The sequence below is a fragment of the Hippocampus bargibanti genome, linkage group LG17 (genome assembly GCF_051943395.1).
Source record: "Hippocampus bargibanti isolate YZ-2025 linkage group LG17, ASM5194339v1, whole genome shotgun sequence".
In the NCBI taxonomy this organism is placed as follows: domain Eukaryota; kingdom Metazoa; phylum Chordata; class Actinopteri; order Syngnathiformes; family Syngnathidae; genus Hippocampus; species Hippocampus bargibanti.
The window spans coordinates 13653756-13677124 of NC_142750.1; the positions used below are offsets into that span (position 1 = coordinate 13653756).

At 40.9% G+C, this 23369-nt stretch overlaps 3 protein-coding genes across 5 annotated transcripts; 1 reads left to right on the top strand and 2 right to left on the bottom strand.

Annotated features, from left to right (window-relative positions):
* Positions 1-1963: 1963 nt before the first annotated feature.
* LOC148885873 (G protein-coupled receptor family C group 5 member C-like) lies at positions 1964-7756 on the top strand. Its single transcript, XM_089018808.1, has 4 exons — positions 1964-2259; positions 5092-6085; positions 6972-7075; positions 7161-7756. Exons 2-4 carry the CDS (start codon positions 5110-5112, stop codon positions 7245-7247), a joined length of 1167 nt encoding a protein of 388 aa, XP_088874934.1. The 5' UTR covers positions 1964-2259; positions 5092-5109; the 3' UTR covers positions 7248-7756.
* Positions 7757-14070: 6314 nt separating this feature from the next.
* LOC148885874 (coiled-coil domain-containing protein 137-like) lies at positions 14071-17839 on the bottom strand. Its single transcript, XM_089018776.1, is given in 7 exon segments — positions 14071-15232; positions 15235-15286; positions 15375-15454; positions 16605-16687; positions 17003-17228; positions 17317-17468; positions 17693-17839. Coding segments are annotated over 7 exon segments (798 nt in total). The 5' UTR covers positions 17761-17839; the 3' UTR covers positions 14071-15095.
* Positions 17840-18224: 385 nt separating this feature from the next.
* tspan10 (tetraspanin 10) lies at positions 18225-22994 on the bottom strand. Of its 3 annotated transcripts, XM_089018855.1 has the most exons (4): positions 22790-22934; positions 22326-22386; positions 19671-20236; positions 18225-18974 (listed from the first exon to the last, which is right to left on the bottom strand). In XM_089018855.1, the coding sequence occupies exons 1-4, from the start codon at positions 22813-22815 to the stop codon at positions 18668-18670; spliced, it is 960 nt and encodes a 319-aa protein (XP_088874981.1). In that variant the 5' UTR covers positions 22816-22934; the 3' UTR covers positions 18225-18667. The 3 variants fall into 3 exon arrangements, with proteins under 3 accessions (XP_088874981.1, XP_088874980.1, XP_088874979.1); XM_089018854.1 differs by lacking the exon at positions 22326-22386 and having other exon boundaries at positions 19671-20233; positions 22790-22994; XM_089018853.1 differs by lacking the exon at positions 22326-22386 and having other exon boundaries at positions 22790-22994.
* Between the last annotated feature and the right edge of the window lie 375 nt (positions 22995-23369).

Consider the following 23369-nt stretch of genomic DNA (forward strand, 5'->3'; position numbering starts at 1 on the left):
TTTTCATTTCATACACACAATGAAATAATTATGGTACAAAAATACAACTTCTTTTTTGTCAATCAGTTGATTTAGGTCAACATTATGACTAGACAGTAAATGTCGTGGTCAAAACTCTGTAATTTAAAACTTTAATCTAAACCAACCACTTTTTTTTTAATTTATTGTTGTACTGTTAGTTGTTTGGGGTGAATTATATGTCTCAAAGATATCCGGTTCATTTTAAGTTTAAAATCCTTTTTTTAATGGTACTGTATGTATTCTTGTTGGATCCGGAATATATGACAGTACAGAATTTCTAATTCAGAAAGACACATTAAAGTCTATACTGTCACTGCCTACGATAAGTCGATCCAACAAAAAATTGTAAATATATTTTTCACCCTTTATTATTATTATTATTATTATTATTATTATTATTATTATTTTGGTGTTTGTTTTTACATGTGATCCAAATATTTTTTGGGGAGGATGATGCTTTTTGTTGGGAAGCAATGACATTTTGATCAATTAGCATGAATAAAAATATGAAGAACAGTTTGATTCTCGCGTACATAGGAAGAGTTGTTCTGATCATATTATTGTTTGTTTTATGTTGAGTTCTCGATATGGTTGATCTGCAACGATGGTTATTTTATGTTAAATTTGTTGTGCAGTGGAAACGAAGATGGATTGTATTTCATTGTGTGTGAGGGTGGGGGCGTTCATATAGTGTTTTTAGTAGTTGTTGAGTGGCCTGTCTTTCAAAAGATCGATCAAAAACCTTCCCCATTTGGTTAGAATCCCGTTCAGTCATGTCAACTATGAGATTTTTATCCAGCAGGTGGCGCTCTGAATTAGTTGAACATATTCAGTAAGACATCCATGAGGGATAATGGAAAATTTTAAGGTATTAAGCAAAACGATTTTGAATGTATTAAATTATTTAATCCATTTTTTTTAATTAAAATGTAGTAGACGGCCCGGTAGTCGAGTGGTTAGCACCCTGACTTCACAGTGCAGAGGTTGTGAGTTCAAGACCCGGTCCAGCGTTCCTGTGTGGAATTTGCATGTTCTACCCGAGCCCGGGTGGGTTTCCTCCAGGTCCTCCTGTTCCTCCCACGTTCCAAAAACATGCATGGCACCCTGATTGAGGCTCCAGCACCCCCCCCACACACACACACACGCACATGACCCTAATGAGGATAAAACGGTCTGGAAAATGGAGGGATGGATAGATAAAATATAGTAGTGTTTTTCCTTTCGTTGTTTTATTTTGTTTTCAATGCAGCTTAGCTGCCCTCCAAAATAGGAATGGTATACGACTGGGGGTCATTCTGAACAGGGGCAGGATGTGGTGTGAGTCATTTTAAGCAGACGAGGAAATATTATTTATTTATTGTTTACGACGGTACAGGACTGGGGTGGTACATGATTATTTTTTTTTCTGTAGGAGTGGGCTTGTATAAAACTACAGTATATGCTTAAAAGGGGTATTTTAGTGTGAAATGGGTATAATGTATTTCTTTATGGGACAACGCTGAATAAGTGAAAATTTCCCTGCAATTGGAAACAATCAGTGTACAACTTGTAGAAGTGCACATTGACTGTCCCCCTCGTGAACTCTAAACTGCTGGCAACAAAGGTGATTACACCCTGAAGTTAAACTGTCCCAAAAGTGTCAATAATTCAGTTCTCTAAGTGTGTGTGGATGTATTCTCAAAAGAGATTATTTTCTGCTCTCTCTGCACACCAACACAACTGGTTGCATACCCGATGAATGCCAATCATCTAATCACAAAAGTGAGCTAATCAGGCTAATAATAAAAGGCCAATATTCAGCATCGGTCTGTGCGTTACACCAATGCAATTCTGACCTGGTTGCGCGGGGCAAACTTGAGTGGAAATGAGCCGTTGGAGAGCAGGTGAGTGGGCCTCTTTGTTTGCCACTGGAACAAATAAACAGGCTGACTCCTAATCTTGCAGAATATGCAAAGCTGCAAGCAACAAAGGAGAGGTCGGACTCTTTCCAAGAGGGCGGCGGTGACTTGAAGGTGCTCAAGGGCCATCCATTCGGACGGCTGCGGTTGATAGAACGTGACCTGCTCGAAACCAGCAGCGGGTCGCTGACGCTATGTTGGAGGAGTGGGGGCATTGGGGGACCGCTGCACGATTCCGCCGGGAGACAGAATCAGTCAGAAGGAAATTGGTCGGATTATCTGCTTGAACCGCAAAGGATTGATCAGAAGAAGAATTCAGACATTTGTTGGAGCTGCACAGGTAGGATGACAAAATTTAATGTTATTTGCCAATTTCCCCACTATTACAAACATTCGTATTCTTAATATTCTTATTATGCATTATTTGCTTTTTAAAAGCGAATATTTATTGTTTTACGATGTTACAAATGGATACAAATTCATAAATTGGAGACGTTGATGTTTGCTTTTACATGTTGTTTCAAATCAACACGTCTGTGTAAACTCTCAGTCGTACAGGAGTTGTCCATCGATGAGAAGGTTTCTTCAGCCGTCATCTGTACAATTTTGAAGGTTTCGGACGTTTCGCCTCCTATCCAAGAGGCTTCGTCAGCGAACTAAAGTCTGACTGGTCGTATCGGCCCTATTTATATATCCCTAATGTCCAGGCATGGCGGCGCCGGACACAGCTATGATAATCTAGCGCCGGAAGCTGTGTCCGGCAAATCAACAGTAAAAAACGAATCGAATAGGTCATATTTTGCGTGTGAGTTTCTGACAGATTTATAGAAGCAAATGGCTCATGGATTTGAGGTTAAAATTCTCAAAAACAACAATTTTCACACCGCGAATGATAAATGCATGACAGTCCGTGCTGTGGCTTGAAAGGATGCATACATTTTTGAGATGGACACCACAAACAAACGAAAGCGACTGATTGATGGCACATAAAATAAATAAATGCTGTTAAAACAAATGTATTAACCCAAGATCATCCAAAGAATAGTTCTATCACGATGATTAACTCATTCACTGCCAGATGATGTGCAAAAATGTGTCCACTCCAGTGCCCAGTGCCAGGGTTTTTGTCATTTTCACTCAAATTCCAAGACCCACAGAATATTGAGTTTTAGGACTACATAAAAATTCAATGCGGTGTAAGAAACCATAGAGTGTCTTTTTTCATAAGAAAAAATAGTTAATTCCTAATTCCTTATATGGGTCTGAGCTTGAAATGAGGGCGGCTATCCAAAATACAATGCAATACATACATATTAGTTTATTGAGCGCGGTTTATTTAGCGCACAGCTAAAGCTGGAACAAAGCGCTAACATGGAAAAAAGGCAAATGCTGCCACCCCATGGAAGGGGAAATAAACACTGCCAGAGGTCTGACCAGCGCCTTAGTGGTAGTCCCCGCAATAAAAACCAAAACCCGAAAAAATTCGGGAATGGTGCACCACGTCATATTTTCAATTCCCGCTTAAATTCGGGAATGGCAGTGAATGAGTTAATACTGTGGCCGTGTAGCAATTCTAGAAAATACAGGGTGCTCAATATCCCTTTTTTCAGATGCAAACACACTCATTTCTGTGCCGTGGGCTACAAGGCACTTATGGTTTCCTCTCAGGGAAAAATTGGGGAAGCTGTTAGAATATTTAATCAGTGTCTGAAATAACGTCTGCTCAGACGACCTGGGCGTGCAACTTTTACGTCGGGCATACAACTTACAGAACGTCTCCGCCCGGGTGGCCAGCAACTTTTTCAAGAAATAAAAAAACAAAGAAAAAAAAGATTTTTATTTCAAACCAAACATTTGCTTAATTCCGATTTCGAAATAATAATAATAATAATAATAATAATAATAATAATAATAATAATAATAATAATAATAATAATAATAAGACATTACATTTTAAGCGCCTTTCAAAGCTCTCAAGGACACTTTACAGTCACAGACAAGCATAGGTACTATAATAAATCGAATACAATCACAAAATAGAATACAATAAATAAAATACAATTATAAATAGAAACAAGAGAGAGAGCTACACAGAAAATGCAATTCTAAATAGGTGAGTTTTGAGATGGGACTTGAAGGTGGGAAGAGAATCGATGTTACGAATGTTGGGAGGGAGTGAGTTCCAAAGTTTGGGGGCAGAGCAGCTGAAGGCTCTGTCACCCATTGTGCTGAGACAGGCAGGTGGGGGGGCAGCACAGAGGTGGAGGGAGGAAGAGTATCTGAGGGAACGAGAGGGAGTCGAAATTTGAAGAAGGTCAGATAGGTATGGGGTTCTGGATCTTCCTTCGGTTTGGAAATTTCGGAATTTCGGTTCGTTTGGCAATTTGCATACTCGGCAGCCATTCAGAAGCCTGCATCGAAAAACTTTCTGGGTGCATTTGCATATCATTTTCCAAAGTAGACGCACAGAGAATACAAGAAAAATGGATAAGTGGTTAGGAATCAAGCCAAAACCTCAACCCCAGACGAAAGATTCAATAGAAGCTAACAAAATGGAAAGAGGGGTTCACGTGGCTTGTAGCAGACGACGCAACACAAACACTGCATTGTGCAATATGCCGAACAGTGTATGGACAAACGACAACTGAAGCAAAATCATCAGCAAGGGATATTTACCATAAATTAAGCAAGGGAGCATTTGTGGTAAATACATCAATTACTTAATTTTAAAGTGTTGTTCTGTTATATATTCTGATTATCAATCCTTAATACTTTGCAACAATGAGGTTTTTTTGCGATTAGTCATCTTATTGTGTTTCAAGTTGTGAAAAATGGGTCAGGCAACTTTATGGCTGGGCAGGCAACTTTTCAGAGTTGTCTGCCCTGGTGTCCGCTAACTTTTTGTCATGAGTTTCAGACACTGGTTTAATCCCTTGCACATATTACATTTAGAGTGCACAACAATTTAATAACTACTTTTCAAATTTAAAGTAAAAACAATTACTGTTATTGTGGGATATACACACTACAGTTTGAAATTTTGGTTGACATGCTTGATTTGCTTTCGCGGGCCTAGTAAAAGGATGTGGCGGGCCAGATTTGGCACCCGGGCCTTGACTTTGACACCCGTGGTGTATGCATAAGTAACTTGAGGCGTGTTTTGCGTTTGCAGCATCTTACCTTGGAGAAAATGATGGCATTGACAGGCCCGCCCAGGGGGTGTGGGACCAGCATTGGCTCCATCTACTACAACATGTGTGACCTGGCGGTGGCGTGGGGGGTGGCGGTGGAGGCGGTCGCCACCGCCGGTGTGCTGACCTCCTTCGTGCTGTTCGTCATCCTGATGGCCTGCTTGCCTTTGGTGACAGACAAGGAGAGGAAAGGCACGGTGGCACTGCAGGCCGGCGTTCTCATTTCCACCCTGGGTCTTTTTGGGCTCGCCTTCGCCTTTGTGGTGGGCCGTGACTTTGGAAGCTGCCTGGCACGGAGGTTCCTTTTTGGCGTCCTGTTCTCGGGATGCCTGGCCTGCCTGGTGATGCACGGGCTGTGGCTCGTCTTGCTACAGAGGTGCGGCCGGGCCCCCGGGAGTTGGATGCTGTGTCTGGGGGCACTCGGGCTGTGGTTAGTGGAGGTCATCATCAACACCGAGTGGCTCCTCATCACCGTGGTGCGAAATCGGCCCAGTGGTACGGACGCCTCCGAGCTATCCTGTGACTTTGCCAACGAGGACTTTGTCATGGCGCTGATCTACGTGATGGTACTGCTGCTCGCCGCCGTGCTCATGTCCGTGCCCTCTCTGATGCACAAGCGGTGGCGCCGAGACGGGGCTTTCATCCTGGTCTCGAGCCTCTTCACCGTGGCCATCTGGATGGTTTGGATTGGCATGTACGTCGGCGGGAACAGAGCGCTGGGAGATGCTAGCTGGGATGACCCCACCATGGCTGTGGCCGTGGTGGCCAACGCGTGGGTGTTCTTACTCCTGTACGCTATCCCGGAGATTTGCTCCCTGACACAGCGGGATCCAGACCTGGAGCCCCCCCACGATGGCGACCACATCTATCCTGCTAGGAGCTTGGTGTTTGACAACATTCGCAAGGAGCCGGAGCCACCTCACCAGACTGTGTACATGGAAAACAAAGCCTTCACAATGGAGGAACCACACACGGGTAATTGGAGCCATATTAGACATTTTGCTACACAGTCCATAATGCCCAATTAACTCATTTACTGCCATTCCCAAATTTAGGTGGGAATTGGAAATATGACGCAGAGCGCCAGTCCTGATTTTTTTCAGGGTTTATTTTTTTCTTTCTGAGGTGCCGATAAAACGCTGGCCAGACCTCTGGCAATGTATTTTACCTTCAACAAGGGGGCAGGATTTCCCTTTTTTCCATGTTAGTGTTTTGTTACAGCTCCAGCTGTTGTTAAAGTACTTCAATATCAACCAATATGCATGTATTGCATTGTATTTTGGACAGCCGCCCTCATTTCAAGCTCATATAACTCCAGACCCATATAACTTGGGAATTAACTTTTTTTCCAGATGAAAGAAGAGAGTCTAAGGCTTCTTACGATGCAGTGAATGTTTATGTAGTCCTAAAACTCAATATTCTGTGCCTCCGGGAATTTGATGGTCAATGACAAAATCCCTGGCACTGGAGTGGAGACATTTTTGCATGTCCGGCAGTGAATGAGTTAATATTCTTTCCATAAATTCCAACGGATGGATAAATTGACTGTCAACTACACATCAACAATGATTGGGCAATGTGAACACGTACTGCCTTGTGGGGAAAAAATCCATTCGGAGTGAGAATTTCAGTAAATCAGTGCTGGATTTGGTGCGCATGGATCGGTAGCGCTTGCCTGAGGGGAGTAGCTGGAACAGGTGGTGGGCAGGGTGCAGAGGTTCCAGTTGGATTTTCCGCGGTTCTCGATGTTAGTTTTACCGCATTGAATAGAGGTTGACTCGACTGTCGAGACACTTTCCAATCTTCAATGTTACGTTTGTTTTTAAACACATTTTCTTTTTCCGCCGTCGTTCATCACCAGCGCCATCAAAGCCGATGTCACCGTACAGCGCTTATAACGGTCAACTGCGAAGCTGCGTGTACCAGCCCACCGAAATCGCCCTGATCGCAAAAGGTCTGACCAAGGTGAGCAATTCATGTTGGAAAAATTTCAAAATAAATACCCCCCACATCTTTTGTCTTTCAATAAAGTGCGACTGTGCTTTCACAGATGGACCAGGACACGATGAAGCGACGCACCTCCGCCTCGTCTTTGAACACTGGTGGAGGCAGCGTCGGCTCCTTTTTGGCCTCTTAGCAACCATATCGGACACACGCAGGTCACAAAAACGCCAGCTGTTTTTTTTTTTTTGGACATAAAAATCGCAAAATTGATTTTTTTTTCTAAGTACACTGTATTTGTCACAGATCTGGTTTAATACAATCATTTTACTGTTGTTTTTTTTGTATGTTGAGAGGAAAGAGGTCTTTGTTTCTAGGATTATCTTGTTTTCATTTTGAACACATCATTATTCTGTAATGCAAGTAATGCAAATGCTGCTTTAGGTAACAAAGAGGGTACAGAAAGTGCTTAAGAATGAATGTCTCTCTGTGTCTTTGTGTTGTCATGTTATTTGTTATTTAGTTTTTTTTTGTTCTTTTGACTTCAAGACGGTGCCGCGAGAGTGGCTGCCTTTACAGCAGCTCCTGTGTTTTGCTTTTCTACTTTCATTTCCTTCATAACTTTGCTGCTATGAAATGTAAATTTCTTCACTGCGAGACTAATAAAGGCAAATCCAATCCAATCCAATCCAATCCAAGGGTGTCAAACTAATTTTTTTCCACGGGCTACATTGTATTTACAGTTTCCTTTCGGGGTAAAATGAGTTAGCGGGCCAGATTTAGCCCCCGGTGCTTGACTTTAATACCTGTGCTGTAGTGCCTTGAAATAATAAAATATGTAATATCCTCCCATTGTTGTGTGAGAATGGCTGGCCAAAGATACATCATGTTGCAAATAATAATAATAATAATAATAATAATAATAATAATAATAATTGCAACCAGTTCAGGTGCATATTGCGGCAAGTGTGTTTTGTCAGCTGCCAGTGGCAAAGCCATGTGAGGCATGATCTACCATTTGCATGCTTGGGCTCGATAAGACTTGCAGTGGACCTTCCACTGCAAGTAACGACACAAGCGGGCAATAAATCCATGTAATCTCGGCCACTAATGGGATGGGTGGAGGGTGCACTATTTTTTTTATTGTTGTTGCAAAACAATGTGCTATTATTAGGGCATTGCCATTTGGTTGAATGGAACTATACAGTTGTTGCGCATCAAAAAAACTCAATGCAGCTGGTCGCATCACAGCGCACCCCCAAGAGTGCATACAAGCAAATAAAATGTTTATTCTGGCCTCTAAGGGCCTTCTAAAGATTTTTTTCTGGATGCACTAACATCACTGTTCACCGAAATGCATGAACAGTTATTTCCAACGTACACAATTTTTCAATAGTTCAATCAAAACTACTTTAGCCTCAGCGGGATAAATTGTTGTTCGGTCATAAAAGTTTTAAACCACATCAATTTTTGTCATACTTCATAAAGGTTATGTCAAACCGCTAATGATTGAGTAAGTCGGTTTGAGTGTTACATGCGGTGAATCTTAAATTCATTAATTGCAAAAGTAAATAAATAAATAAAAGGCCGTGAACAAACGCAGTATTTGATGCCATCATTTAGCACAGTGGCTAAAGCCCTCCCGAGCACTCGAGCTGTCACGCGCACATGCATGTGCACGTGACACCGCTTTCACGACCTCAGCAGATGTGACACTCGAGCCCTCACAAACAGCTGCGATTTCCTTGTTACCACGGCGACGGCTTGCGGATAAACACAAGCATCCACTTGAAGGCTTTACTGGTCAAAGCTGATCCAACAGTGTTAAACACGCAATTAGTCACTTTTTTGTCCAGTACAGTAAAATAAGAAAACCTTTATTAGTCTCCCAATGGAGAAATTCCCAATTCACAGCAGCAAAATTATGAAAGGAAGAAGTAGAAGAACAAAACATAGGAGCTGGTGTCGATGAAAAGGTTTCTTCAGCCGTCATCTGTACTTTTTTGAAGGTGTCGGACGTTTCGCTTCTTATCCAAGAAACTTCGTCAGCAAAATAAAGTCTTATTGGTAGTTTAGGCCCATATATATATATATATATATATATATATATATATATATATATATATATATATATATATATATATATATATATATATATATATATATATATATATATATATATATATATATATATAGGGCCTAAACTATATATATAGTTTAGGCCCTATAGTACAGGTCAAACTATATAGGGCCTAAACTATATATATAGTTTAGGCCAGGGGTGTCAAACATACGGCCCGCGGGCCGGAACCGGCCCCCGAAGAGGTTCGATCAGGCCCGCGGGCCGGAACCGGCCCCCGAAGAGGTTCGATCAGGCCCGCAGGATAATTTGAAAGTGGAAAAATGCATAAAAGACATGGAATTAATATTTTTGATTCACTGCAATTCATGGATTATCCGCTAAGGGCCGCACTCTTTCCATCAGAGTAGAAGACACGCCGCATCACTGAGACAGACTGAAAACAGCCGACGGTGTCAATGCGCCATCTGCTGCTTGTTACGACGTTGTTAATATCTTGGTCTCTACCTCTCCGCTACACCCTCATTAGCCAAAATGTCGTTATCCAAACGGAGAAAAGTAGATAAGGAGTGTAGAATTTTCAAAAAAAATGGACCACGTCCTATTTATTTACAGAGATGCACGGAAAACCTTTGTGCTTGGTGTGTTTGTAACAAGTTTCGGTATTGAAGGAATATAATATTCGACGCCACTACGGGACTCATCACAGCGAAAAAATATGACGGGTTGCAAGGACAACTGAGAAGAGAAGAGAAGAGATTAACGAATTGCTGGCGGGTCTGAGGAAACAGCAATCAACTTTCATCCGGAGCCGAGAAGTCAGTGAAGCAGCGGTAAAAGCCAGCGACCTAATTGCTAGTGAAATAGCATTAGCATTGAGGCCCTATTTCGACGGTGAGTTTGTTAAACGATGCATGATGGAGGCGGCTGAACTTGTATGTTCCAAGAAGCGACAAGCTTTTGCCAATATTAGCCTGACGAGGAATACTAGAGCAGAGAGGATTTATTGCATTTTCCGTGGCAATTGACGAGAGCACTGACATCACAGACGTGGGCCAACGGACCTTATTTATTCGAGGAGTTGATGAGACATTGACTGTTACTGAAGAGTTTCTTGAGTTGGTGCTAATGATGGACACCACAACAGCCGAGGACATTTTCGGCTCTGTCGTTGCTGTAGAGTTGGAGTGAACTGGTCCCGCGCTGTCAGCCTGGCTACAGACGGGGGCGTCATCCATGGTCGGAAAGAAAGCAGATGTCGTGACAAAGTTCAAAGACAAAGTACAAGCCCTTAATGGAGGAGATCGTTTCTGGACATTTCACTGTATTTTGCACCAGGAGGCATTGTGTTGCAAGTCGCTGAAAATGGACCACGTCATGGAGGTGGTTGTTCGCACTGTAAATTTCCAGAGGTCTGAACCATCGTCAGTTTGACAAACTTCTCAGCGACAGCAACATTACCCACAGCCTGCCATACCACACTTTAATGTTAGTCAGCAGCTTCAAAACAAAAGTTCTGTGATGGAATTCTACTGTTCATACAACTCCATATATTTTCAGTATGTATTGTATGTGTATGTATGTTTCATGTATGAAGTTTACAGATTTACAGGACACGTGAACACTTTCTTCATTACAAATTTAGAATCACTCCCCTTAGTTTGTAAGGTGTACGCAGGGATTACATTTAGATTTTATATGCGTATGTGTAAGTGGTTTAAAAAATCCCTTTCTTTAAAAGTCTCATTTAATCTTAAAGTGCATTACTATATTTTTCAGTACAAATTAAAGTTTTGTGCCTTTGTATAATCATTGGGATCAATTGCAATGCATATTTGTGAATGATAAAAGTAAATTGCACATTTGTCTAAGGAAAGATGAGGTGTTTCATGAAATGTTTTGTAAAAGGATAGTTCATTAAATGTCAATATTTTCCTAATGTTCTTGTGCTTCTTTACACCAAAACAAAGGAAAGACATGATATTTTTGCTATTTTTAGCAGAGTATGGTATAATTTTAATGGTCCGGCCCACTTGACATCTCCCTAGGCCGTATGTGGCCCGCAATGCGAAATGAGTTTGACACCCCTGGTTTAGGCCCTATAGTATATATATATATATATATATATATATATATATATATATATATATATATATATATATATATATATATATATATATATATATATATATATATATATATATATATATATATATATATATATATCCCTACTGTCCAGACATGGCGGTGCCGGACTCTCCTATGATAGGTCCCTGCTGTCAGGTTGGGGGGGCAGAGGACTACCCACTGCAGCTGCTCCACTCAAAGTTCCTGTCGTTCTGACTAACGACTGGCCTGATTGCCCCATTTCGACCGGTATCACCTCATCAGTATTAATCGATGAGAAAGTTTCTTCAGCCGTCATCTGTACAAATGTGAAGGTTTCGGACGTTTCGCCTCCTATCCAAGAGGCTTCGTCAGCGAACTAAAGTCTGACTGGTTGCATCAGCCCTATTTATATATCCCTAATGTCCAGACATGGTGGCGCCGGACCCAGCTATGATAGGACCCTACTCTCAGGTTGGGGGGGTAGAGGACCCCTCCCTGTGGCCCCACTGATTGTTCCTACATTCCTGACTAACGACTGGCCTATTATCCCCACTCCCACCGGTATCACCTCATCAGCATAACGACCCTCATCAGCATTACGAAAGTTGCCTAACCTGTTATGCCTAAGCAGGCTATTGTATGAACGATCCAAATTGAACCTCACCCCACCAGACCGGTTTAATGAAGGATTTTGTTGTTTTATAAGAATCGCTTCTTTTACCCCCCTTTCAAACCCTCTATATTCTTTCGCTAAGATTTTAACCTCATTGTCGTCAAATGAGTGGTTGCTAGCTTTTAGGTGCAAATGTACTGCCAATTGAGGTCCACTTATATTATCCCTGCGATGTTGATAGTCTTTTTTGAGAAATTCTCAAAAAAAAGACTTTATCAACATCGTCCGAAACCTTCACATTTGTACAGATGATGGCTGAAGAAACCTTCTCATCGATGGACCACTCCTGTACGCCTGAGAGCTTACACAGACTCATCAGTATTACTAATCCTATGTTGCCGAAGCAGGCTATTGTATGAACGATCCAAATTGAACCTCACCCCACCAAACCGGTTTAATGAAGGATTTAGTTGTTTTTTTAAAATCGCTTCTTTTACTCCCCTTTCAAACCATCTGTTCTTTCGCTAAGATTTTAACCTCATTGTCGTCAAATGAGTGGTTGCTAGCTTTTAGGTGCATATGTACTGCCGATTGAGGCCCACAAGTATTATCCCTGCGATGTTGAGTCTTTTTTTGAGAATTTGTTTAGTCTCCCCAATGTACTGCTCTTTACAATTGTCATTCTTACAATGTATTGAATAAACTACATTACTTTGTTTTTCATTTGGCAGCCTATCTTTTGGATGCACTAATTTTTGCCATAAAGTGAAATAAGTAGGAATTTTGTGTTGCCAAATGACTCTTTGTATAACTCCTGCAATGTAAGGTACTGCTACCCCTCTCCTTTTTGTATCTTCAGAATTTTTGGTTTCATTCCCTATTCTTTCTTTCTGACATTTGTTAAATGACCACTGAGGGTACCCACAGTTTGTGAGTGCCCTGGAACCTATCATAGCAGAGTCCGGCACCGCCATGTCTGAAGAGTAGGGATATATATATAGGGCCTAAACTACCAGTAAGATTTTAGTTTGCTGACGAAGTTTCTTGGATAAGAAGCGAAACATCCGACACCTTCAAAAAAGTACGGATGACGGCTGAGGAAACCTTTTCATCAATGGACCACTCCTGTACGACTGAGTGCTTACACAGACGTATAGGAGCTGCTGTAAAAGTTGTCACTCTCAATTATGGTTAATTACATTTCAGTTGTATTTAACTTCTATGTAGAATAGGTTGTTTTCAAACAGGTCAAACTGCAAAACCAATTAATATCTTGAATAGGTGTGAATTTTGCCTTGTTCGATGAAAAGGTTACTTCAGCCGTCATCTGTACTTCTTTGAAGGTGTCGGACGTTTCGCTTCTTATCCAAGAAACTTCGTCAGCAAACTAAAGTCTTACTGGTAGTTTAGGCCCTATTTGACGAAGTTTCTTGGATGACGTCCGACACCTTCAAAGAAGTACAGATGACGGCTGAAGAAACCTTTTCATCGATGACCACTTCTGTACGACTGAGAGCTTACACAGACATTTTGACTTGTTGCATTCATTTTGCAGTTTCTCTTCACAATACGTGATTGAAATGTATTTTTTTATGCCGTTCATCAAGTTGCTTGTTCTCTAGCCCCCCTTGTGGCAATTGAGATTTGTATTCTTCAAGCCAGTGTCTTATTGTGCCGGTCCCAAGGCCGGATAAATACAGAGGGTTGTGTCAGGGAGGGCATCTGATAAAAGCTTGGTCAAAAGAAACATGCGAATCAAACCACTGAAGATGGAGGACACTGATTCGCTGTGGCGATCCTTTCATGGGAAAAGCCAAAAGGAAAAGAAAAAGACTCTTTGTACTGTTAATCAGTGTCGGACCGTCAAGGCCTGCAAAGCCTTCTTTTCTGGCCTAGAAATATCTGAATCACAGACTAATGTTAATTATATTTTCTTCGTGAATTCTTATTAAATAATTGCAAATTTTCTTTCAGCCTTCGCAATCAGCTCTGCCGGCCCTGGAGCATCAAATGTGTCGATCAAACTGTTGCTCTAAAAATCAGATTTTGAGTTAGCAACCCAAAAGGGTTACCAACGCCTTCTTGAAGCACTGGTCAACGTCAGAGTTTTCGATAGTCACTAGCCAATCATAGTTTGCGAAGACTGCTCTGATCACAAGCCGCGAGTGACAAGACCATACTGGCACACTGTATCAGTAATGAGCTGCATAAATAAAACTGTATATTGTGTTGATTTAATAGCAGTTTTGTCAACCCACAATGGCTGGAAGAGAAGAAATTGATTTGATTGGAGATTTACTGTGTAAGCCATTTTCAATACATACTTTTCAAGAAAACATGGACATCATTAAAAAAGGTGGGTCAGTTATTTCCTGAGGAATGATACCCTCTAGTGGACTTGTAAATCACAGAACATTGTTTTTCAGTCAGGATTGATTTAGACGTAGCACAACTGAAGGCCTAGCGATGAAATCCACGGCCCGCCACTGCTGTTAATAGTTAATTAAGTCTATTGCAGATTGTAAAATGCCAAATATGAATTGTGTGAATATTGAAAATGGGTATTATAGTTTACGTCTGCAAACAATACCTCTTTCAGACACTTTTCTTTATTTCCAAGCCACATTCAAATGTTTTGATTTCTTCCCAGACGTGTTTATTGATTTTGTTACGGTAACGTGGTGAAATGAGCTCACATGAAATTAAAGAAAAATCAGCAAACATACACTTTTCACGTGATTTCTCCTCAAGGATTAAAAACAGTTCAGGGTTATGGCAGTTATTAAAGCACCACAGTGCTGCAAACAAACTAAATGGATGTTTTCTGAAACACCGCCCCCAAGCGACCCTTCAGTAGTACTGCCATACCTCTGCTGCACTCAGTGGACCACATGAGTGTTTGGTTTTCCAGAAGTTGATTCCTAACATTTCGAGGTCAAACTTGTAACCTTGAGCGGAATGACGACGGCAATACCTTTTAGTATGTAAACGTATTCCTACACAGATGACTGAATAAATCGCATGCCGTTCATAACTTCATACGTTGTTACTGTTGTAAACTGAGAACTGACTGCATGCGTAGAGTAGCAACAAATACATGCTTGACACAATCACAGCATTTAAATGTCTCCGCCCATCCTTGGGATCCCAATGTGTCGTTCTTGCCAGTCGGGTTTCAGTCACATCATAATTAATGGAAAAACTCCTAGTCACATAAAGAAGAATCTTGTAGCGGCGCCCCATCATTGGGAAACCTTGCGCCTCACAGTTCTGCCCTCTTCACGTTGCTCTTGTTTCTGCTTCTTCAGCTGTCGATAGGCCAGCACGGCCCGCTGCCGTTCCTCCTCCATGATCCTCTGCTTGGCCATGGATGGCTTGGGGCAGGCGCCGCCGCATGGCCAAGAAGCGAGTTGAGGAGAAGCTCTTTAGCGGCCTACAGGTCGAACGGGTAACAAGATGAGAGAAACATGAAGACTTGGTCGCATGACGTGCAAATGTAAATTCATGAGTTTGGTTTTTACATGAGGCTTGATGGGCGCTTTCGTGGGTTTGCTGGTTAGTGAAGGTGGCTCCAGTGAAACCTCGCCGAAGGGAATGTCATCTTGTCAGAAGAAAAAACATGTTTTACTGATTTTGTTCCGTCAAGGTCACAAATTAAAGGGGATGAAGTGAAAAGGCTATCATCCTTTCAAACATGTGAAAAGAAAACAATTTCATGATTTTGACTTCACTTTTTCCTTAAATGACAACCGACGTCTCCGGACAAGTTGTGTCCATAATTTGTACAATGGCTTCAAATGACTTCTACTGAGCGTATTTTAAAAAGATTCCACCGCATATAGCTATATTCTACGTTTTAAGACTTGCGCTGAATATTCAGTAAGTCTTGTTTTTGAGTTGGTGACGAGTCCGTACGTGACGTCACTAAAGGAACGCCCTGACCGAAAAAAAGACACATTGTAGCAGTCCTTCCATCATGTCAATGTATTTTGCTGTATTGTTTGGTCTGAAAACCTTGTGTTGCACCCAAAAGCCGCCAGAAGAGGGTGTCCAAGCTCCATATAAGGAATTTATCAGCCTGTGGAAACGGAGGTGGCCACAGGAGGCGGCCATTTTCTGGTGATCGTTTCTTCACAATGTTGCCTCAAAATGGCATGGAATAAATTCTTTAATCGATTGCAAACATGTATGCTTTCCTCTTCAGAACTATTTGAATCATATTCATAACTGGAGGTGTAACAAGAAAGCATATTCTCAGAATCTGAAGCCATTATTTCGATTCTCAAGCAACGCAAGACGTCTTGCTGTGACGTCACAAACTGGGGGCGGGACTTTCTGAAAATTCGCAGCAGATTTTAACCACTTTAAGTCATTTTTATTGGTGTTTTGCATTTGAATAAAAATATCATACTGCGTGTTTTGGGTATTTTAGATGCTACAAAAAAAATTCTGATGTCAGTTAAGAAACAAAAAAAGTGACGTCGGTTGTCCTTTAACCAATGTCATTGCGAAATTGCTGTGGGAACTCATAAGGTGAAACTCGAATGTCTCCGCGTAGTTGATTCAAAGAAATAAAGAGATTGACTATGAATACGTTTTTTTTGCATCACCCTCATGAAATGTGGAATCATTTTTCCGTTGGATGGGCACTCCAGAGAGCCAATTATTTGTTTTTTGGTCATCAAAAAGTCAGCTCCATAGATTGCCCGCAGACTAAAGTATCATCCAGCTGCATTGCTGAATATCAATACCTTTGAACAGTTCCTTTTCCAACCGGACCTCATGTCGGTCCAATTTTTTCTGCTGTCGCTTTTGCGTTCTCAGTCTGTTGTACCTGTGGCAACCAATGGCATGAAACAAACAGGAAAGGTTAAAGTGGGATTCATCGCTTCTGGCTGGCCAAAAACACTTTGTGACTGCTTTATTTCTTGTATATGATAGTCGGCCATGTTAATCGCTTTGTTACAGTTTCACCTGCTGTTAAAGAGCTATATAAATCTATATGTATTGTATTTTGTTACTCACTCCTTGCAAATGTATTCACTTTGTATTAGTGTGAATTGCATCAGTGACATTCTTTGGCCCTTTTCACCCCCCACTTCACTCAAACACATTATAAATCAATGTACAACTGTCAAAATCTCCTTACTCTTTCTTTTTCTCTGACTTTCTCTGGTCTGCAGGCTTCTCTTGTTTGTCCTCATCCACCTCAGGCTTCCTCTCCACCTGGTTGTTGGTGAGGAATAAGACCTGGTTGGACTCCATCTCCATGCGCCGCTTGTACTGTGACTCACTCTCCCGCTGTCCTCGCTTGAAATGTGGTACAGGTATATCACTGACATTGGATTTCTCTGGTTGTCTATTAAAATGGATGGCTGGAGGAGTGGGAGGGGGCAGAAATGTTGTATTATTGTTATCACAAACATGCAGGCTTTTAATGAGACATGTTTCATATTTGCTCACCGTTTCTTAATTTCCTTTCCTTCAAAGAGCCCCTTTGTAACATCCTCTCCTTGCTTTTCATGATCTCTTGCAGTCTGTATGGGATGTGCTCAAGGTGGTCTTCTTTTTTGTTGGCTTTTGGGGCTTTATCATCTCGCTTCTGCATCTTAGCACTGACATGCGGAAATATTTGATTTTATGAAAACACGATTGTAGTAATTACCATACTCGCTGGCTTTAAACAAATAACGATGCTTGTCTTAATGTTTCTTGACTTCACACCATATTCAACAACAATTCCCGTGTGGTAAATGTGTAGCTATTTACCAACACAGCCATTGCCATACTAGCCTCTAAGCTAACGGCTGCATTCAACCAAATGTAGCGTTTAGATTACCTCGGTGGCTGTCCAATTTTGTCTACCGCCTCCCCGGAGCCGTTCTTGCGCTTCTTATTTTTCCCCATGTCGACCCTCGTTATTTCAGCACAATTGACTCTACACGACCAGCGTTCTCACGTGGGAGCCGAACTTCCGTAGCGTTAACCTTTTGAACTATGACGTCAGAAGAGTGTCACCGTCTCTATATCATTATTATTTCGTCTGTGTAAACTCTCAGTCGTACAGGAGTGGTCCATCGATGAAAAGTTTTCTTCAGCCGTCATCTGTACTTTTTTGAGGTGTCGGACGTTTCGCTTCTTATCCAAGATGCTTCTTCAGCGAACTAAAGTTCTTGGATAAGAAGCGAAACGTCCGACACCTTCCAAAAAGTACAGATGACGGCTGAAGAAACCTTTTCATCGATTATTATTATTATTAAATTAGTTTTTTTTCTTGTTTTTGAAGTTCTTGCCATGTTGTAATTACTTATAAAATGATATATTTTTTAATGTACACAAAAAAAATCACAATTTTTTAATCCCAGAAAGAAATGACTTTCCACCGTTAGTCACTAGATGGCAATGTAGATAAAAAAATCTAAAAAACAAAAACAAAATTCGAATAAGGGTTGAAGAACCTTTTCCTTCAGGGGTCGCCACAGCGAACCAGTGTCCTCCATCGTGAGAAGTTTGATTCGCACGTTTGTTTGGTGAAGCGTTTACGTCGGATGCCCTTCCTGAATCCTGACACAACCCTCTGTATTTATCCGGGCTTGAGACCGGCACAAGAAGACACTGGCTTGAAGAATACAAATCTCAATTGTTCATTCTGAAATATTGTCATAACTCACTCACACATAAATATAAAACATTTGCATATGACCTTACCTTGATATTTTAAGAGTGACTTGATTTTTATGAACCATTCATTCATTCATTCATTCATTCATTTGTTTGTTCGTCCGTTCATTCATAAATTCAAATGGACATGTGGTTATGCATGGACTTTATGCCATTGGATCCTCTGTTGTAGTCGTGTGGTGACAAACACAGTCATGACCTGGACTCCCAGCAGCACCACTGCCACCGTCCCAATCAAGCCTTGGTGCTGCTCCAACCACCGTGAGATGTTCCCCAGGCAGCCTCCCAGGAAGATAACGCTCTGCGCGCTGAACTCATCCAGCGTTTGGGCATCCAGGCCGCATTGAGAGTTCCACATTGTTCCGTTCTCCAGTGGATCAACACAGCAGGTGGCCGGGACGCCACAGGCCAGAACTCCTGGAGCTGAGCAGTTGTAGTATCTTTGGGATAAGATTTGGAAAATAAATGATTTTGTGACACAATGATGTCAATGATGACATTTAACTTCAAGCCATTATCCAGTGGACTTGCCCATGCAGTAAATGTACAACAAATTAATGAATAACTACTTTTCAAATTTTAAGTAAAAAATAATGAGTGTTATTGTGGTTCACATCAGAATCAGAAAGCCTTTAATAGTCCCACATGGGATAATTTGAAAATTTGGTTCGGAGTTTATCAAACATCATGGAATTTCACAAGTTTGATTTGCGTTTGTGGCCGAATAAAATCGTGTAGCGGGCCAGATTTGGCCCACAGGCCATGACTTTGACACCTGTGGTTTAAAACAATGCGTCAACAATAATGAAAAAAAGCGCGACAATAATAAAGTAAACCCTCAACCGTCAGATCCTTTATTTATGTGGTTTATGGTTCCACTATTACAGTTAATAACTCTATTTTGGTTTTAATGTCATTTATATCGGGGGTACAGCGTTGGTAATTCTATTTTCATCGCCCATAAGAGTTCCCTTAATTTGAAATAGCAATTTGAAAGAACAAAATAAGATGTCTATTTATAACAACATTGCCAAGTTGTATATCTATATAATATCATCTGCTGTAGAAAGTGCTGGACAAATCTCTGCATTTCTTCACAGGGTCTTGAAAGTTCAAATCCACCAAAGCCAACTTACATGTTGACCTCCCAGTCGCGATAAGTGTCCGCCCCACAGCATTGCAAATTGGACTGGATTTCATCTGTGATGAACCTCAGATCCAGGTCATCATGGTAGCCAGCCATGGCAGCAAACATGGCTGAACGCAGGACATTCCCGATTTCTTGTTGCACATTGTACACCACAATGATGACCAAAACCTGCGCCGTGATGATCACCAGAAGCATTCCGGAAAACAACTTTAGCAAGAAGGTGTTTTCCCTCAAGGCGCCCACACAGGCCGTCAGGCAGAGTAAGGCCAACAGGAGGCCCAGAGTCCCCAGAAGTAGCATCGGGTCAGTGCCCATGCTTCCGATTTTCTCCTGGGTGAAAGACTCTTTGCTGATGAGGCCCCACAGCCCAACGGTGAGAAGAAGCAGGCCAAGGACGGAGAACATTAGGTTGCTCAGCACCAAGAGGTACTTCAGGAAATAGTCGATAAAAGAATAACCATGGTAGGGGTGGCCCTCTTTGAATCCGGACTCCGGTTCACTACTTGTGACCACTCGGTGGAGCTTGATGGATCTGTGGGCTCGCTCGTCCTCCTTAGACAAGAGAAAATATTGGAGAGTATCATATCTACATTGATGTAAAAAAAAAATAAAAAAAAAAAAAAAATATATATATATATATATATATATATATATATAAATTATGGTCGAAAAAAAAAAAAAAAAAAATTTTTTTCGACCATAATTTCAGTTTCAGAAACCTGTTCGAAAAAAGATTTGTTCAAAAACCGAAACAACACTTTCCATTAAAATCAATGTAAAAAATCTTAATCCGTTCAAAGTCTGGAAAAGAACTTTTTAACTACTTAATCGCATCAACCAGATAAAAACTTAATGATAGAGCAGGTCATGTGTAAAATTCTATAAAAACAAACTTTTATTTTTACCAATTTTTAACATCTGTACATAAAAATCTCTCTCTCTCTCTCTCTCTCTCTCTCTCTCTCTCTCTCTCTCTCTCTCTCTCTCTCTCTCTATCTCTCTCTATATATATATATATATATATATATATATATATATAACATATATATATATATATATATATATATATATATATATATATATATATATATCCCGGGAACAACATCGGACATCTCGGTCCAGAAAAGCGCAGTGTTGGGAACAGCACAGATACTGCGCAGAACCCTCAAGCTTCCTGGCCTCTGGTAGAGGACCCGAGCTGAAATGGGGGACAGACACCACTCATGGTGGGTGAGACGAGGATTTATAACCGGGACTATCGATATATATATATATATATATATGTATTATATATATATATATATATATATATATATATATATATATATATATATATATACAAATCTATCCTATGGTTTTATTGAAAAACACATGCGGATCAGACAAAGAATGGATGGAAATGCACACATTTTAACATAATCTCAACAAGCAATGCAAAACATCTATGGGTTTAAGAACTAGCATACAGTAGGCCGTGATATCTAACCCTTTGAACAATGGCTATCTGAACAGACACGTCACAAGCAGTGCCGGGCTGTGCATGTCACTCCTAGGCCTTCAGTAGTGCTACGTCTGAATCAATCAGCTGCAAATGTGATATTACTACATGTCCACTAGAGGGTGCCGTTAGCCAGGAAATAACGTTTGACTTGAAAAAATGTAAGGAATACTGTCATTAAACTGTTCGAATTTTTACTATGATCGTGTGGATTAATGATAACCCCATTGTACTGTAAATATGGGTTGATGCAATACAGCTACATATATCAATATGCCTTTCAGTTTTTTATAAAACGCTTTTGCTCATTTACTGTATACAGTTGTCATTTTTATTTTACTATGCTTAGAATATCTTGTTTTTTTTATCCTTTCAACTCCCATCCCCCACTCCATCCCCTTTCAAATTGCTGCTGTGGACTGCAAATTTCCCCATTGTGGGACGAATTAAGGTTTTCTGATTTTCTGATAAAATGGCAATATTGTTTGCTATTTTTGCTAGCTTTGTAGTTGCCCAACTTTTGTTAATGATGTCCATCTATTCTTGAAAAGTCCGTCGTGAAAATGACTTTAACAGTATTTGTGCAACTAAATCCATTTTTTTCTCCTCCTTCAGCCATTGTGAGTTGACAAAACCACTATTAAATCAACACAACAATATATTTGCTTATGCAGCTCACTACAGATACAGTGTGCTAGCTCTGGCCATTTTGAAAGGCGCCTGTAAATGAAATGTATTATTATTATTATTATTATTATTATTATTATTATTATTATTATTATTATTATTATTATGATCTTTGCCATGCGATATGCTGGCAACCAATTCAGGTGTCCCCCGCCTCGTGCCCGAAGACAGCTGAGATAGCTCCAGCAACCCCCGCGACCCTAATGAGGAATAAGCGGTACGGAAAATGAGATGAGATTATGATCTTCACTACCAGCCAGTGTTAGTATGATTGGCTAGTGACTAGCCAATCATGTGACTAGCCAATCATAGGTTGCGAAAACTCTGACGTTTCAAGCAGCCATTGATTTGCCAACTCAAACCCTGATTGGTTAAAGAAACAGTTTCATCAACATTGATTTTTATGGTCCAGGGCCGGCAGAACTGGTTGTGAATGTGTCCAGGTAGATTTCTTACCCTGGTAACAAATGATGACAGAAATGTGATTGGTTGAATGCTTAAATACAAAAACATACATCTGGAAGAAGCACAACAGGGGAAAAGCAATAAAAGGAAGCTGAAAGACAATTTGGAATTATTTTATTTTAGAATTCTTGGACAAAATATAATTCACATTAGTCTGTGATTCAGATATTTTTAGGACAGCAGAGAAGGCCTTGCAGGTCCTGACGGTCCACCATTGATTACAAAAATACATGCACAGATAACAATACTCTCAGAGAGCTTACACAGACGTAAATACTCTCAGGTGTATATTCTTTGTCCTCTGTGAAGAACAACAAATATAATTGCAGCTTACTGGTAATTTTTGACCCCCTGTGACTTTAATACTAGCAAGTATGTCCAGTCTTGACCAAACCAACAAACATTCCTGAAAGTGGAGTTGCAAAATTCAATGAGACAGCGACGTGACCTTTTACCTTTGATATGAGCGGGCTAGACTCATTCGCTGTGTCTTCCGTCTTTGTCCAGGGCCAAAGGACACTTCTTGCCACCAAATATCTCCTGAACCTGTCCATTCCTGGGAGACAATCCTCTGTATGTGTTATTTCAAACGGTCAGAAAAAAAATGAGACGGGACATACGTGGGGAGTGGTTTGTAGTGGAGCATGTGAGCCCAGACGCAGTCACCATGCTGTGTTTGGCCGTAGGGGGCGGGGGGTGCTGTCAGGGGTGCAAATATTTTCATCATGTGAGAGTCACAGTGAGAGGATTAGACAGTGTACATTGTGTGTGTGTGTGTGTGTGTGTGTGTGTGTGTGTGTGTGTGTGTGTGTGTGTGTGTGTGTGTGTGTGTGTGTGTGTGTGTGTGTGTGTGTGTGTGCATGTGCGTGCGTGTGTGTGTGTTTGTGTGCGTGACAAGAACAAGAGATGATGGAAAACATTCGTTTGCCATGTTGATTTACCATTGATGCATATAATTAATCATTTTAACAATCAAATCACATTAAACAAATATGATTAAGTAAGCAGTGCTTACCACTGAAATGTATGAAAAAG

Bases quoted from the DNA above. Each gene is read 5' to 3' on its own strand.
- LOC148885873 (XM_089018808.1), top strand. From the start codon at position 5,110: ATGATGGCATTGACAGGCCCGCCCAGGGGGTGTGGGACCAGCATTGGC. The intron at 6,086-6,971 runs GTAATTGGAGCC...GTTCATCACCAG, and splicing joins AATGGAGGAACCACACACGG to CGCCATCAAAGCCGATGTCA. The intron at 7,076-7,160 runs GTGAGCAATTCA...GTGCTTTCACAG, and splicing joins TCGCAAAAGGTCTGACCAAG to ATGGACCAGGACACGATGAA.
- tspan10 (XM_089018853.1), bottom strand. From the start codon at position 22,888: ATGGACAGGTTCAGGAGATATTTGGTGGCAAGAAGTGTCCTTTGGCCC. The intron at 20,237-22,789 runs GTAAAAGGTCAC...CTCTTGTCTAAG, and splicing joins CTAGCCCGCTCATATCAAAG to GAGGACGAGCGAGCCCACAG. The intron at 18,975-19,670 runs GTAAGTTGGCTT...CTTATCCCAAAG, and splicing joins CGCGACTGGGAGGTCAACAT to ATACTACAACTGCTCAGCTC.